General features: G+C 33.6%; 4 protein-coding genes across 12 annotated transcripts in view; 2 read left to right on the forward strand and 2 right to left on the reverse strand.

The window, feature by feature from the left end:
- Positions 1 to 4324, reverse strand: part of LOC104266787 (titin-like) — a 37319-nt gene extending 32995 nt beyond the window's left edge. For all 7 annotated transcript variants that reach the window (XM_026838915.1, XM_026838914.1, XM_026838916.1 and 4 more), the window contains exons 1-12: positions 4169 to 4324; positions 3714 to 3776; positions 3589 to 3642; positions 3168 to 3248; positions 2615 to 2677; positions 2171 to 2287; positions 1793 to 1840; positions 1415 to 1507; positions 935 to 964; positions 801 to 869; positions 654 to 692; positions 66 to 110 (exon numbers count right to left, since the gene is read on the reverse strand). In XM_026838915.1, the coding sequence (XP_026694716.1) occupies positions 66 to 110; positions 654 to 692; positions 801 to 869; positions 935 to 964; positions 1415 to 1507; positions 1793 to 1840; positions 2171 to 2287; positions 2615 to 2677; positions 3168 to 3248; positions 3589 to 3642; positions 3714 to 3767 (693 nt within the window). In that variant the 5' untranslated portion in view covers positions 3768 to 3776; positions 4169 to 4324. The remainder of the gene's footprint in view (positions 1 to 65; positions 111 to 653; positions 693 to 800; positions 870 to 934; positions 965 to 1414; positions 1508 to 1792; positions 1841 to 2170; positions 2288 to 2614; positions 2678 to 3167; positions 3249 to 3588; positions 3643 to 3713; positions 3777 to 4168) is intronic.
- A 556-nt stretch (positions 4325 to 4880) lies between these two features.
- Positions 4881 to 7476, forward strand: LOC100180426 (cyclic nucleotide-gated cation channel beta-1-like). The gene is made up of 2 exons (XM_002125522.4): positions 4881 to 5051; positions 5293 to 7476. Exon 2 carries the CDS (start codon positions 5304 to 5306, stop codon positions 7062 to 7064), a length of 1761 nt encoding a protein of 586 aa, XP_002125558.1. The 5' UTR covers positions 4881 to 5051; positions 5293 to 5303; the 3' UTR covers positions 7065 to 7476.
- A 126-nt stretch (positions 7477 to 7602) lies between these two features.
- On the forward strand, positions 7603 to 11060 carry LOC100181220 (iron-sulfur protein NUBPL). 2 transcript variants are annotated; one of them, XM_009863792.3, is made up of 10 exons: positions 7603 to 7709; positions 8070 to 8231; positions 8678 to 8765; positions 8834 to 8873; positions 9118 to 9208; positions 9494 to 9587; positions 10060 to 10145; positions 10474 to 10597; positions 10651 to 10739; positions 10798 to 11060. In XM_009863792.3, the coding sequence occupies exons 1-10, from the start codon at positions 7608 to 7610 to the stop codon at positions 10852 to 10854; spliced, it is 933 nt and encodes a 310-aa protein (XP_009862094.2). In that variant the 5' UTR covers positions 7603 to 7607; the 3' UTR covers positions 10855 to 11060. The 2 variants fall into 2 exon arrangements, with proteins under 2 accessions (XP_009862094.2, XP_009862092.2); XM_009863790.3 differs by having other exon boundaries at positions 10474 to 10739.
- Positions 10594 to 14506, reverse strand: part of LOC100178056 (splicing factor 3B subunit 3) — a 22250-nt gene continuing 18337 nt past the window's right edge. For both annotated transcript variants that reach the window (XM_018816019.2, XM_009863783.3), the window contains exons 22-26: positions 13871 to 13969; positions 12848 to 12991; positions 12102 to 12206; positions 11278 to 11373; positions 10594 to 11005 (exon numbers count right to left, since the gene is read on the reverse strand). In XM_018816019.2, the coding sequence (XP_018671564.1) occupies positions 10961 to 11005; positions 11278 to 11373; positions 12102 to 12206; positions 12848 to 12991; positions 13871 to 13969 (489 nt within the window). In that variant the 3' untranslated portion in view covers positions 10594 to 10960. The remainder of the gene's footprint in view (positions 11006 to 11277; positions 11374 to 12101; positions 12207 to 12847; positions 12992 to 13870; positions 13970 to 14506) is intronic.

The following is a 14506-nucleotide window of genomic DNA, read 5'->3' on the forward strand; positions in this document are numbered from 1 at the left end:
GCGTGACCGCCATACCCAACAGTGCTAAAGAAACGACACAAAAACATGGATACGATTAAAATTACCTTCTTCATTTTCTCAATCTTTTTCTTCTCTTCAGCAATTTCGATCTGTCAGGTTTTAATTAAGTTTAAATTACCTGATATATGCAGGCACAAACATTTATATTTATTAGTGTTTTAGTGATACTACATTGAAAATTGTGCTGTGGTATTTGGTTTGACCAAGTAAGCGGTTTAAAAACAAATTATTTCTGCACAATATTGAATGAGACAGAGGCAAATACAAGGGGGGGGGGGGTCACGGAGGTCTGTGCCCCCTTTAAATAATACTTTTTAAAAAATTACAGTAATAAGGCTGTCATATTATCGTAGTTCAAAACCAATCTTTCGTGTTTCCTATTATGTGCATTGTTATTTATGTTAGTCGGGGTATGTTTTAATCGAGCACGTTGCGTTTTATACGCGTCCATTTTCTAGGGAAAAACTTCGGGACCCCCCCTTTTTAATTCCTGGATACGCCACTGAAATGAGATGATTATTATACTTGGCTTGAGTATTTAAGCAGTTTAAAACAAAACTAGCAAAAGGTCAGGAAATGTATTAATGTTTAGTAAACACTAATTGGAGTAATTCATATTATATTTCACCCACCTTTCTTGCTGCAGACTTAGCAGCATGTTTTTCAAGCAGCTGAAAAATAACAATAAAATAGTTAATCAAAAACTTTATGGAAAAGATAAAAAAAATGCACAATCAGGAATTGAACGCAACATGAAATAGTTTGTAATGACATCTTACCTTGTTTGTCTCATCCATGAGGTTTTTCGATTCCTCATAGTTGTACTTGGTACCAAGCTTAGCTTTTCTCTGCAAATTTATAGTTTGAATTAATACCTTAAATAAAATCGCCATTAACAGCATTGTTTACTTACAGAAGTTTTCTCAGCGGGTTTTTCCGGAGTCTAAAGATTTAAAAAAAAGTTTTAAAACAGCTTTTTTGGTATAAAACGTATAAAATAAAAGAACTTAAACACACCCTAAAAAATCTTGCAAATGACAGGTGAAAAATTAGTTACAATAAATACGGCGTTGTTATACCAGAAAAAAACAATTTTAAGTTATGTCTGATAACAACAGCATCTCAAAAGTTATAGTGAAGTTATTAACTAAATTAATTCCAATAAACACAATCGAATGCTAAAGGAATTTTATACAGCTATAATAATTTTGCAAACAAAATATTTATAACACAGTATTAGCAATGTATCATTAATCTTAATGTACCAAATCCTATACTATACACAAACAGATAAAACAAAGGAAACATCTCTATAGAGTGTACAGTAATATAGGTAATAAGAAAATCATTATAGAAATTATGAAATGTATAAAAAATTAAAAATATCACTTACTGGAAAGTCCGGTTTGAAATCCAGTGAGATCTGCTTTGGTTTTCGCTTTTGAGCGAATTTTTTACGTTGGATCTGAGCTTTTTTCTGAGCCATCTGAACATGGAAATAAAATAAATGAATGAATGTAACTTACTTTATCCTCGCGTGGCCGGAAAACAACAGTTGTTATCAGACGGGTTTAACACCTCGTGCCAGCTTACGAGTTACCATGTATGTTACTTTGTAGGTGATTATTTTTTGAATTTTTTTCACTTTTTCATGTGTGGCTGATAATTTGGACAACCCATAACAAACTGTTATGCTACTGATCTAAGTTGAGGCTTGAAATATTAAAAATGAAAGAATATTTATAACTGATAATATATCTCATTAACTTACCCTTACTTCTTGCGCACACAGATCTTGGTAATCATATGGATGAGGCATCTGGTTTGTAACATTAATTTCATCGGTAAATGACATAAAATTACTAAAACTGTTAAATTTGTTATATAAAATAAATTAAACTCATTATATGGGGTAAGATGGGATACCATTATCCCCTTAATCCCATATATCCTGATCAAGCTTTGACCAATTAACAAAGCTCTTTAGAGTTGTGGGCAATAGTCACATAATTACATAAATATTCTCTGTTTACTACCAAATAAGATGAGAAAAGTGAATAAAAACATGTCCCATTTTACACCACTCTACTTTAAATTAAATAAATTTTACACTATTTTTGTCTGACAATTTCAACATATTGTAGTTTACCATATGATGGCTAGGTCCTGGCATGCCCATTGGATTGAATCCTGGCTCCATGACCTGAAACTCAGGTCCTTGTGGGATGAGTACGTGCCCATCCTCCGGGTGCATAGCTGGTATTGCCTGTAACATGAAATATTGTAAAAGATGAATAATTGTAACTTGCTTTATCCTCGCATAGCTGGAAAACGACAGTTGTTATTACACAGGTGTTTTTTCATACACCTCGTGCCAGGTTACGAGTTACCATGTATGTTACTTTATTGGTGAATATTTGTGATAATTTGGACTCTTGCCCAAGGACACTTACGGCCACAGTGGTGGCAGCGATGAGCCTAGAACCCATTACCTCTTGGTTGAAGGCAGGTGCGCTAACCACTTGGCCACAGCGCTGGACAAAATAATCTGATATGATGTCAATAGATAAATGAGAAACATTCGGACACTTACTTGCACAAATGTTGGTTCAGCAGCGGGTAAACCTAATTTACGACGTAAATTGGCATCTGGGGCCTGCAATGTTAGATGTGTGTGAAAATAATGGAAGCCAAGCTAAGTAAAAATTTTTCACTACATAGTATATGTTCATTATTTTATAGTTACTGTTGGAGTTTGGAATAAAAATGAAAAAATTAAGGCGCACATTATAGACCTATAGATTTGTTTCTTTTACCAATGTTGGAATAAGTAAATACATGAGGTTTGGAACACATTTAATGAACCTTTAATAATAATATAATCTTTATTCGTTTCTTCGAATACAGTAGGAAAGATTTAGAAAAATTGTGAATGAAAAGACAGGATATAACGACAAAACAACAGTTGTTAAAACACGTTTATACAGTTAAAAACATATTTACATTTAATTGGACGAAAATAAGCATGGTCACTACACTTTGCAGACAAACAAGCCATTTATGTTTTTATTATTATTATCAAGTTAAGGTGATTTGATATTTTTTGTTTGGTCGCTACATAATCATAATAAATGAAACAAACATACCGGAACTTCAAAGATGGCGGGTTGGTCGTATGGTGTTAAATGACCAGGTGGTGGGTAAGCCATCTCGGGGTAATCGCATTCCTATCATGTCCAAAATAAAGTTATATTGTAAGGTATAAAATAAAGTTATATTGTAAGGTATAAAATAAAGTTATATTGTAAGGTACATATCCAAAATAAAGTTATATTGTAAGGTATATTCGTGGCACAATGGTTAGAACCTGGAGGACCCTTTAATTAGTGAATGTCCGCTATGTACACAATATTCAGTATGTCCACTATGTCCACAACATTTACTATGTCTGCTACGTCCATAGTAGACATAGCGGACATAGTAAACTAAATATTGTAGACATAGCGGCCCTGCTATGTGCCAGGTAAAAAAATTTAGATTTATTTAAAAACAAGGCAAATCACATACCGGCATGCCCCTTGGTTGTAGTGGCGGGAAGGAACTACCTCCGTTTTCACGAGGCTGGAAATACATACAAGGTTAATTCAAGAACATTTAGCATGACAAATATATGGAAAGTGATTTAACCATACCTGTTGTCCCTTCAGCGGTGGGAATGAGCTTCCTCCGTTTCGTGGAAAACTCATTTTTCAAATCTAAATAAAAACACGTATTTTCGTTAGAACAAATGGCGCAGAAAACATTGTTTACATTGCAATGCGAACTACACAGTGTATTTAATGTCAAGGTAGTGTTGAATATATAGTTATTTTATGCAAATATTGCGAAAGTCTAAATTTTTCGCGCGTCAACAGACGAGACGCGAGGTAACAGCTTAGGGCTTTCCCCGCCACAGCAAGAAACTTTGGAAAGTTCACGCAGACACATGTTGTTAAAATTCATCCCAATTAAATGTGATGCAGATTAATATAAATCATTCACAGCGTACGAAAGGGGAGGCAGGTCTTTAAATGAGACTATGAAACTGTAAAGTGAATACATAAATGACAGACCAAGCATAATTTACAATTATAAAATACGAGCTTACCTTAAATCGAGTGAGTAGCAAAAATTTGCAAAATGTCGTTACAAGCTTCGAACAATTGAAATCAATAGTTGAAGTCGCAATGAAAATAGCTTCAAGTCGCAATATAGAGAGTAATCACCAACAAGTTGGATAATAACTGTCTGTTAACTTCGAAATGTGTACAAGCTATGGAAAAATTTCCGATCGCAGCGTATATATATTGCCGGATTTTTTTTTCTGGATTGTGACGTAACAATCATAATACCAAGGAAACATTTTTCCTGCATATTTTTAACCAATGACAATCCAGTATGCAACGTATCTCTTGACAACGAGTTTGCCGCAAAATTTTTCGATTTTGCGGGAAATTGGTTGCTAAGAATTTCTGTTCGTAACTATGCACCACCTTTTTTGTGCACCGTTGCCGTTTGCCACGCCCCCTTTTATGTTTAGCATATTTCGTTGTCATGCAAAATAAATGTAAACCAGCTTACCAGGGGCATGCCTTTTGCACACATGTGGTATAAATATGACCATTGCCAAATTGTTGTTAAGTGTATGAACACAAGCGTAATACAACACACGCTTTCGCCCAAAAACACAACACGTGCTTTTACAAAAAAAGTAATAGCGAATTTGCGTATTGTTTTTAATTTGCGTGTTTGATATAGATATATGTGTCAGCTTGTATGTGGGCCATACATCAACACGATATGTTAGTTTCCTGTTCAAGCCAGTTCACTGATCATGGTCAGATTTTAGAAAGAGAAGAAAGCAGATTAGTGGAAATGCCAGATTAATCTTTAAATCCCCCTTCAAGTGCAGTGGTTGTGCATGGATTAAACATATGGCATTGCACATAAATGCAACAACAGTGAGGAGGAGTCATTATACGTTATTAAAGGTATGGTTGAGGTTGTTTTTATAGAAGAATGGTATATATGTGTAGAAAAGAATGTATTGGAAACTGACATAATACATTTGTCAGTCGGGCATACCATAATACAACATGGCAGTTTATTATCAAATTCACCAAGAAGTACGATGTAATAAGCTGTCTGTGTCTAGAGTCCAGTATTAAAATATAAATAATTTATTTAAATTTACTTTTAAGAAAATGTTTAATCATGCATTTTTATTTTTAGAATTTGAAACCATGGATGAAGATGGAGAATTACGTATATCTCCAACTGTGCAAAGCAGTTTTGAAAAATGGCATCGAGTTTGCGAAGCACGTGCACACAGTATGCACCAGCACTTGTTTGAACATGGTGACAGCAGTTCAGATGAAGAAACAAAGTCGGAAGATGTTCGTGCTCATAAACAGGATGATACCATGTTTCAACATGAAGTTGAGCAGAGTTTGTTCAAACAAATTCGTGGATACAGATTCCCCAAGACTATTAATCCAGAAACTGATATGTTATATTTGTTTTGGCAATTTCTTGCTTCATTATCATTGGTTTATAATGCAATCTGCATCCCACTACGCACTTGCTTTCCTTTCCAAACCAGCAGCAATATTTCCGTATGGATGACAGTGGATTATTTGGCCGATATGACGTATATTGTGGATGTATTTCTGTTTCAAATTCGGCGACAGTATATTCTAGGGGGTGTAATGCAAGAAGACCCTATACTAACGAAAAAGGAGTATTTAAAAAGCGAACGTTTTAAAAAAGATGTCGTCGCAATGTTGCCAACTGACCTGCTGTACATTGCTTTTGGTGTGAAACCTGCTTTTAGAATAAATCGACTTGTGAGAACCAACTCATATTTTGAATTCAACAACCGGTTTGAAATGTTGCTGAAACGAGCGTATGTTTATCGTATTGCAAGAACCACTTGCTACCTTCTGTATGTAATCCACCTGGATGCCTGCTTCTACTACTGGTTGTCGTACCTCAGTGATTTTAAAAGTGAATGGGGTTACTTGTTGGAAGGAAACGCTTATGTCCGCTGCTATTTTTGGGCGTTTATGACAACGGTTACTATCGGCAACGTACCAGAACCTGTGACAACAATTGAATATCTTGTTCAAATATTCAATTATTTTGCCGGGTTGTTTATTTTCTCAATTGTGATTGGTCAGGTTCGCGATTCAGTGCATTCTGCCACAGCTGAACAAGAAACTTACAGGTCACAGAAAAATTCAACAATAGATTATATGCAGAAAAATCATATTCCTGTGAGAATTCAAAACAAAGTGAGGCTCTGGTTTGAATATACATGGAACACCCAGAGGATTTTGGATGAAACTGCCTTGCTCAAACAAATGCCAGATAAAATGCACACAGATTTGGCCATCAATGTTCATATGGATGTACTCAGTAAAGTTGAGATATTTAAAGAATGTGATAAACAACTTCTGTATGATCTGTTGCTTCATTTGAAACCAATCCTCTACTTGCCAGGTGACTATGTGTGCAAGAAGGGTGAAGTTGGAAGGGAAATGTACATTATAACAAATGGCATGGTACAGGTGGTAGGAGATACATCTTCTGTGGTCTTTGCTTCCTTACATCCTGGGACTGCTTTTGGTGAGATAAGTTTGTTGGCCGTTGGAGGGGGTAACCGTCGCACTGCCAATATTTACAGTCCAGGTTACACAACTTTATTTATTTTGTACAAAAATGACCTGAATGGGGTTCTAAAAAATCACCCAGAGGCTCAAAAAATACTGAAGTCTAAAGCGAGAAAAATGCTGAAAAAAGACAACTCCAAGAAAAAGCCGGCTCCACCTGTGTCTACCGTGCCCACCCCTGTGAACACAAATGGTGGCGGCGGTCTAATAAAGACAATTTTGCACGTGGCAAAAATGACTAACATTGATTTGAAGCATCTCAAAACATTTAGTTTAAAGAATAAAAATGCCGCTGATAAAACAGAAAAGGAAGAACGCAATAAAGAAGATTAAAACTTTTCTAAACGTGTCATTTGCTTATTTATTGGGTTTAATGGGTTCAAGGCTCGTCGCTGCTACCATTGTGGGCATATGTGTCCTTGGGCAATTGCTTCAATCCAGTGGTCATTAATGGGTTGTCAAAATTATCAGCTAAACATAATAACAAAAATCCAAAAAACATAATCACCCACAAAGTAACATGCTCGGTAACTTGTAAGCTGGCATGAGGTGTATAAACACCTCTGTTATAAGGACTGTCGTTTTCTGGCTACGCGAGGACGAAGTAAGTTATATTCATTCATTCAATATAAAATAACAGCGATATCATGTTTTTAAGCTGGTCTGCTGATGTTTACCAAAGTCTTTGTTGTGGTTTGTACAATGTTTGTTGTTATTGTAAAACAAAACAAATGTTTGCAATAAACCAGTATACTGTGAGTTGTTTGGAATATTTTTATGCTTTTAGTACTTTAACTTTGTCAGATTTTTCCAGTAACTACATTACCTACTTTTCCTGGTATCAAATAAATCATAGAATGTTTTAAACACTGCAAAATGTTTAAACTAGTAGGTAATGCAGTTGCGAAGATTCAAACTCATTGTCCTGAACTTAAATATGCCTCAAGAACCATACCAAGCCACTCATTTAGTGACGAAGTTAGTAAACTGATGTACCTTCTGTGTAAACCTTTCAAAATAGTTACTGTAAGGTGGGGGAAGATAGGACACCTTTAGCTCCCAATATTCATATATTCTGATCATGTTTTAAACAATTAACAACGGCCTTTGGAAGTCGTGAGAATACGGTTTTATAATTCTTTGAATGTTCTTTGTTTACCAGTTACCACCAAATGAAACGAGAAAATAGATTGAAAAGGTGTCCCATATTCCTCCACCCTACTTCATGCTACAAGAATACAAATGAAATATGTCAATAATTTTAACATTTTTTTAACTTAATATACATATATATATATTATTTTGTAAATAAATAAGCATATATTTGAACCACAATAGAGAGTTACCAACAAACAGAAGAAACTAATGGAAAGAAGCTTACCCAAACAGAAGGCCATACCAGGAGTTGATAAAATATTGTTGGTATCTTCTGGTAAAGGCGGAGTGGGCAAGTCAACTGTGGCTGTCAATATGGCACTAGGGATAAAAGAATTAACCAAGTTATGTTCAAACTAAGACTACTGGGTGTTACATATTGATTCAGAATTATTACTATTAAATATCATTCAATGAATCATAGAAAAAAGGAAATAATGAGGCACAAAATATTTTATATTTTAACTTGAATAAATGATTGTTGTTTTGTTTGTTTGTTTATATATTAACCAACAACATAAATCTGGCGCCCTGGTACAGTTGTTCGCCCAACTTTATCTAGCTTAAAGGTTATGTGTGCAAGGCTTAACAATGCCACCTTTGTGTGCGTATGTGTCTTTAGGCCTGTCGCCAATTGCTCCAAGACAGTGACCCCTATAGGTTGACAATTGTCATTCATTAAAAGCATGCAATACAAAACATAAATAACTTCTTCTGTTTTAAACAAAGAAACATTACTGTTATTCGTATTATTAAATCATTTTTTTCAAATAATTCCTTTCCCCCAACAGAAATCGGTTGGTCTACTAGATGCAGATGTATTCGGACCATCTATACCAAAGCTAATGGGATTACATGGAAAACCAGATATTACTAAAGGTTTTAATGTCAGTTTACTCATTAGAGCAATATATATTCTATTTATAACATGTGGCACAAACTTACAGAAAACATGATGATTCCACATGAAAACTATGGCATAAAATGGTAAGTTAATAATACTTTAGATATTTCTATTGTGTTTTCATCCACGTTCTTTGACAAAGTCATCCATGTTCTTTGACAAACGTTTTTTGTGCCCAAAAAAATATGCCTAGATCCAAACTGTAATTATTTTGCATAAAAATGACGCTACTAGAAAAATATCTACTGATTGTGTTCTATTAAATAAAGTAATAACACTACTGTATAGAATTATTCAAAACTAAATTGCTTCAAATATGTGTCCCAGCATGTCCATGGGTTTTCTCATAAAAGAAGGTGCACCTGTTGTATGGAGGGGACTAATGGTCATGCAAGCAGTTCAACAACTTCTATGGAAGGTTCGAATCTAGAATTTGAATATATTTTTAATTATTTTACAATATCAAAAAACAACTGTTAAGAACAGCGTTGCGAAACATAGATAGTCTCACAAATACATAATAATTTTTTTGGCAATTATTAATATAACAAAATTTATAAAGTACCTTTAGAGATGACGTATTATGATGTCAATAAACAGAATATCGAATCCCGTTATTAGATTCGAATCTCACGTATTGGAAATTGTGCATCCCTATCCTCATATTTGCTTTTTATTAATACTACTATTTATTAACAAACAGGTAGATTGGGGTGAACTCGATTTATTAGTTGTAGATTTGCCACCAGGAACAGGAGATGTCCAACTTTCAATTGTGCAGAATGTGCCAGTATCAGGTAAACAGCAAATATATAATCTAACTTTATACAACTCTTTCTGAATAACTAAATAATTTTACTTGTAAAGCAATCATTTGTCAGTCATCTGGTATATAAAAAACATTATATTTATTCTAATGTTTTGTCTGCTATTCGGCATGACTTTATTTAGTTTTACGCAACAATAACTTTATTTCAATATTATCATGCGCTTGTTGCCTTTGCCTCAAACCCTGGTCAAGTCTCGCCAAATGCTGGACACAACCTAATATTTTATATACAATATATATACCAAATGAGCCAAAAAAATGTTAGTTTACATTAAGTCTGGTAGCAGAAGTAACGAAATACTAATTGTCTTTCTACAATTAAAATTTTGTAAAATAATAATAAGTAGGTCCTACAGCTGCTTATTACTCAATTCATGCAGATTTTAACTTCATGCTCACAAACTTCTGGACGGACTTAAATCTTAACCTTTGTTCTCTAGGTTCAGTAATTGTAACAACACCTCAAGACATTGCGTTGATTGATGTTAGAAGAGGGGTTGAAATGTTTAAGAAATTAAACGTGCCGGTAAGTTACACAATTTGAAAGTTTCTAATTGACTGGCGCAATATAAAATAATAACCAACAAAGTAACATATATACAACTCGTAAACTAGTACGAGAGGTATAAAAACACCAATGGTATAATAACGACTGTCGTTTTCCGGCCACATGAGGATAAAGTTACATTCATTTATTCGATTTTTAATGAACTAACTATAAAAGTGATTTTATTAACTTGAAACCGAGCAACTGTCTACGAGCTTAAAAAATCTAGTGCATGATGCTGACTTATTTCTGATCAACTGACTGGAAAACGTATAATATGGAATGTTCATTTATCCATATCTTCCAGGTGTTTGGAGTTGTTCAAAACATGAGCCATTTTTGCTGTCCCAAGTGTGGCCATGAAACCTCTATTTTTGGACAAGATAGCAAGATAAAAAAGTTTGCAACAGCCACAATCACAGAAATATTGGGTAAGTTTCTAAAAATGATGTTTTATTCTCGACTTACAATAATGTTTATACAGGGAGAATCCCCTTACACGAAAATATATGCGAGTTATCAGACAGCGGAATACCAGTTGTGGTTACAACGGACAGTTCCAGCAAGCAACAGGTTTGCTTGTTTCATTTAATATTCATACAAGATGTTTAAATAAACCTTATTTTTACAGAGTTCTTCATTTTTTGAAATTTCACAAAAACTTGTTAAAAAACTCAATTTTTCATGACAAGGCAGTTCTGTATAAAAGTTGAATTGAACTATTGTGACATCACATGATTGACTGTTTGGTCACTAAAGAGAAGTTGGTTTAAAATTAAATGACAACAGAAGAATCAGAACGCATATCTTGTACGAATGTCTTCAAGTTTTTTCGACACCTAAAGAAAAAATAACGTTTTTCATCGTAATAAAGCTGCTATTATTTACTCCAAATTTGTAGCTGCGTGCATAGGTTTACTTTATTTAATAATATGAGAAATTTTTTTCTTTTTTTTTTGGACACCGAAAAAATATGAGGAACAATTTTTTTCTTATTTTTATTTTGACAAAAAACAAATTCTTATCACACTTGATTGCTATTATTAACTTTACATTTGTAGCTACATGCATAGGTTTACTTTATTTAATTATTTATAATAAAGAAACCAACCTCAGATGGGACTCTGTCTAATTCCTCAGCTACAGATTTTTGTTTTGAAGCCTCCATTGAATTGAAGAGTTCACACAAATCACCATCAATAACATTCTATAAAAAGAACTTTTAGATGTTAACAGTGTGGAAATAAATTAAGTTTAAAAACTAGACAATATGTAACATATGTGAAAGGAAGTGTATTTGCATAAAAAGCAAACTATATTTCGCAGGAAACACCAGCATTCATACAATTCTAAACATTAATATATTCAGAAATAAACCTATAAAAAGCAAACTATGTTTCACAGAAAACACCTGAGAGCATCGAGACAACTTTAAGCAGTAAAATATGCAGAAATATTCTAATTTAAAAACTAGATCATGTATAACAAATGTGCAATGGTCTGCATTTAAATAAAAAGCAAACTATGCTTGCAGAAAACACCTGATGGCATTCAGACAACTCAGCAGTAAAAGAACCAGAAATAAACGTAACCCGTTATTTATAACATGTGTTAGGACTGTATTTGCCTAAAATACAAACTTTATTTTCACAGAAAACACCTGATAGAATTTAGACCACTCTAAGCAGTAAAATATCCAAAAATAATTTAGTTTAAAAACTAGACAATATGTAACATATCTGTAAGGGGCTATACTTGCATAAAAAGCAAAATTCATTATCACAGAAAACACCTGATCGCATTAAGACAACTCTTTGGGCAGGGAAAATATCCAGAAATTTTTAGTTTAAAAACTAGATCGTATATAACGTATTTGTTAGGACTGCATTTGCATAAAAAGCAATAAGCAGTAAAGTATCCATAAATAAGTCAAACCTTGACAGGAAAGTAATATGATCTATAAGCAAGATGGTCTCTCCCCAATAATGGTGGACATTCATTTCTCATGTGCATTTCTAAATGCTGGAAGAAATCATGATCCTGAAACAGACAAAATATTAATAATCTCTGTGGTTAAAAACAAGGAATGTGGCAACCCTTTTAGTCATAATCACCCACAAAGTAACATACATGGTAACTCATAAGCTGGCACGAGGTGTTAAACCCGTGTGATAACGACTGTCGTTTTCCGGCCACGCGAGGATAAAGTAAGTTACATTCATTCATTCATTCATTCATACGCAGTTCTGCATGTACAGATACAACACGTATAATTAATAATCTGTGTAGTTAAAAAATAGGGAATGTGGAACCCATTCAGTCATGGATATACAGTTGTGTATGATCAGATATAGTTACTTTCAATTCATAAACACATAGAAATGTAGGTTTACATCCATAGCATGATGGTTGGAAAATTGGAAAATAGAACTTAGAAGCAGTTAAAAGTGTGTGAAAATTTGCAACTATGTTGTAACTTAAACTCTAGGAGTTGTCCCGTAACGCAATGAGAAAAAAGGGGACATTCATTTATAAAAGTAACCAAGAAAGGGATATTTGTTTAAAAAGACACTAAAGACTGACATTCCTTTATAAAAGTAATTAAAAAGGCCATTCATTTATAAAAATAAAATATATCACTTAAACAATATAACACTCGTGTACATAAATGTTATACTGACCTCATGTGATGTGAATGGCACCAACATACCAATACTACCCGATAATGTGGTGTATACGAGGGATTCTGAACCTCCAGGTATGAGGGTGGTCTTCTGTAGTGATAGAACTGTTTCCCCAACATGGTACATGCATAGCACCTCACACTGTGTTAAATACAACAAAGTTAATTAATTATTGAAATAAATATGCTTCGGTTTATATAGGTGATTATTAAAAAGCCATGTTTACAACATGTTGAATACTTCAGTTTTTAATAAGAAACAAATTTTTTATCAATACAATTAACTATTGGCACATTTACTACATTTCGAGTATTTCAGTTTCTAATAATATACGAAAGTTTTACCAATACAGTTACTTATTGACACACTTCCTACATTTTGAATACTTCAGTGTTTAATCAGAAACGAGAGTTTTAGCACTACAATTACTTTAGCAAATTTCAAATATATTAAATATTTGTTCCCCACCATGGTTAAGCATAGCACCCCACATAGAGCATATTAATGATGATTTTGGATATATCAATAACTCTTAACCAAGAAAAGTACATTTTTAAATAACTCTGTTTTAAATTACATACAAAAGTTTTAACAATTATTGTAGCAGTTTTCAAACATAAAAACTCCAATTTTACATTTGCTATTAAAATAACTATAAAATTGCTAAGAAATGTATCTTACACTGTATTAAATACAACAAAGTAAATTTTGCTAAATGCTAAAGACTTCAGTTTTAATAATATACAAACCCCTTCAATACAATTATTTTAGCAGATTTCAAACATAATAACTATTATTTTAAATTTGTTTAAATAATGTATACAATTACTTTAGCAAATTTCAGATATAGTAACTCCAATTTTACATTGCAGGTATTATGTATACAATTACTTTAACAAATTTCAGATATATTAACTCAAATTTCACATTTGCCAAAAAAACAAACATCTAGAACTGCTAAGATATGTTAGAGTCGAGCTAGGAAGCAGTGTTCCATACAGCAACCACAGACATACCAACCTTCTGCATTGCTCCGTTAAGAATTCCTCTCGTCCACAAAGCTTTGGTTCCGCTGGGATCATCTTGAACGTCATCGTTGACATCAGATGGAAGACGCAGCTGTTAGTGATGGTGGAGTTTTTTTATTTAGAAGGTCATTTTTGGTGGCATGGCAAATTGGTTAGTCTGCTTCTAACTAGAGCACGACCGATTATCGGCAAGGGCAAAAAACGGCCGATATTATCAGCGCTTAGTAACCAGGCGGCCAGCAACGTGCGTACGCAAGAATTAATGCAGAGCAATAGCTTGTTCATAAACGTAAACTCACTCGTATACCTAATTCAACTCGTTCGTAAAAATCTAACGTATTAAACTGGGTCAAAGCGTCTGATCACGCGTCCACCGCATGTCATGTTTATCAGGCGCGTGTAATGTCGAGGTTACTTTAGGTCACTTACACGTCTTTACGCGTCAACGTGATACACAAATAAACTGCATTAGCTGATAAATTTAATGTTTGTTTATTGGAAGGGAGGTAAAATTTATTTGAAAAAATTACAAATTAACCAATTAAGTAATTACAAGTTCACTAATAACTAATTAATAATAATTAAGCCTGTTAGTTGATTTTCATTAGCTATATCAGATTTTTCCGTT

The sequence above is a fragment of the Ciona intestinalis genome, unplaced genomic scaffold, assembly GCF_000224145.3.
Source record: "Ciona intestinalis unplaced genomic scaffold, KH HT000125.1, whole genome shotgun sequence".
Classification (NCBI taxonomy): Eukaryota; Metazoa; Chordata; class Ascidiacea; order Phlebobranchia; family Cionidae; genus Ciona; species Ciona intestinalis.

Coding starts and splice junctions, on each gene's coding strand:
- LOC100180426 (XM_002125522.4), top strand. CDS start 5,304: ATGGATGAAGATGGAGAATTACGTATATCTCCAACTGTGCAAAGCAGT.
- LOC100181220 (XM_009863790.3), top strand. CDS start 7,608: ATGTTTAAACTAGTAGGTAATGCAGTTGCGAAGATTCAAACTCATTGT. Junction 9,588..10,059: donor GCAGAATGTGCCAGTATCAG/GTAAACAGCAAA, acceptor TTTGTTCTCTAG/GTTCAGTAATTGTAACAACA. Junction 10,146..10,473: donor TTAAGAAATTAAACGTGCCG/GTAAGTTACACA, acceptor CATATCTTCCAG/GTGTTTGGAGTTGTTCAAAA.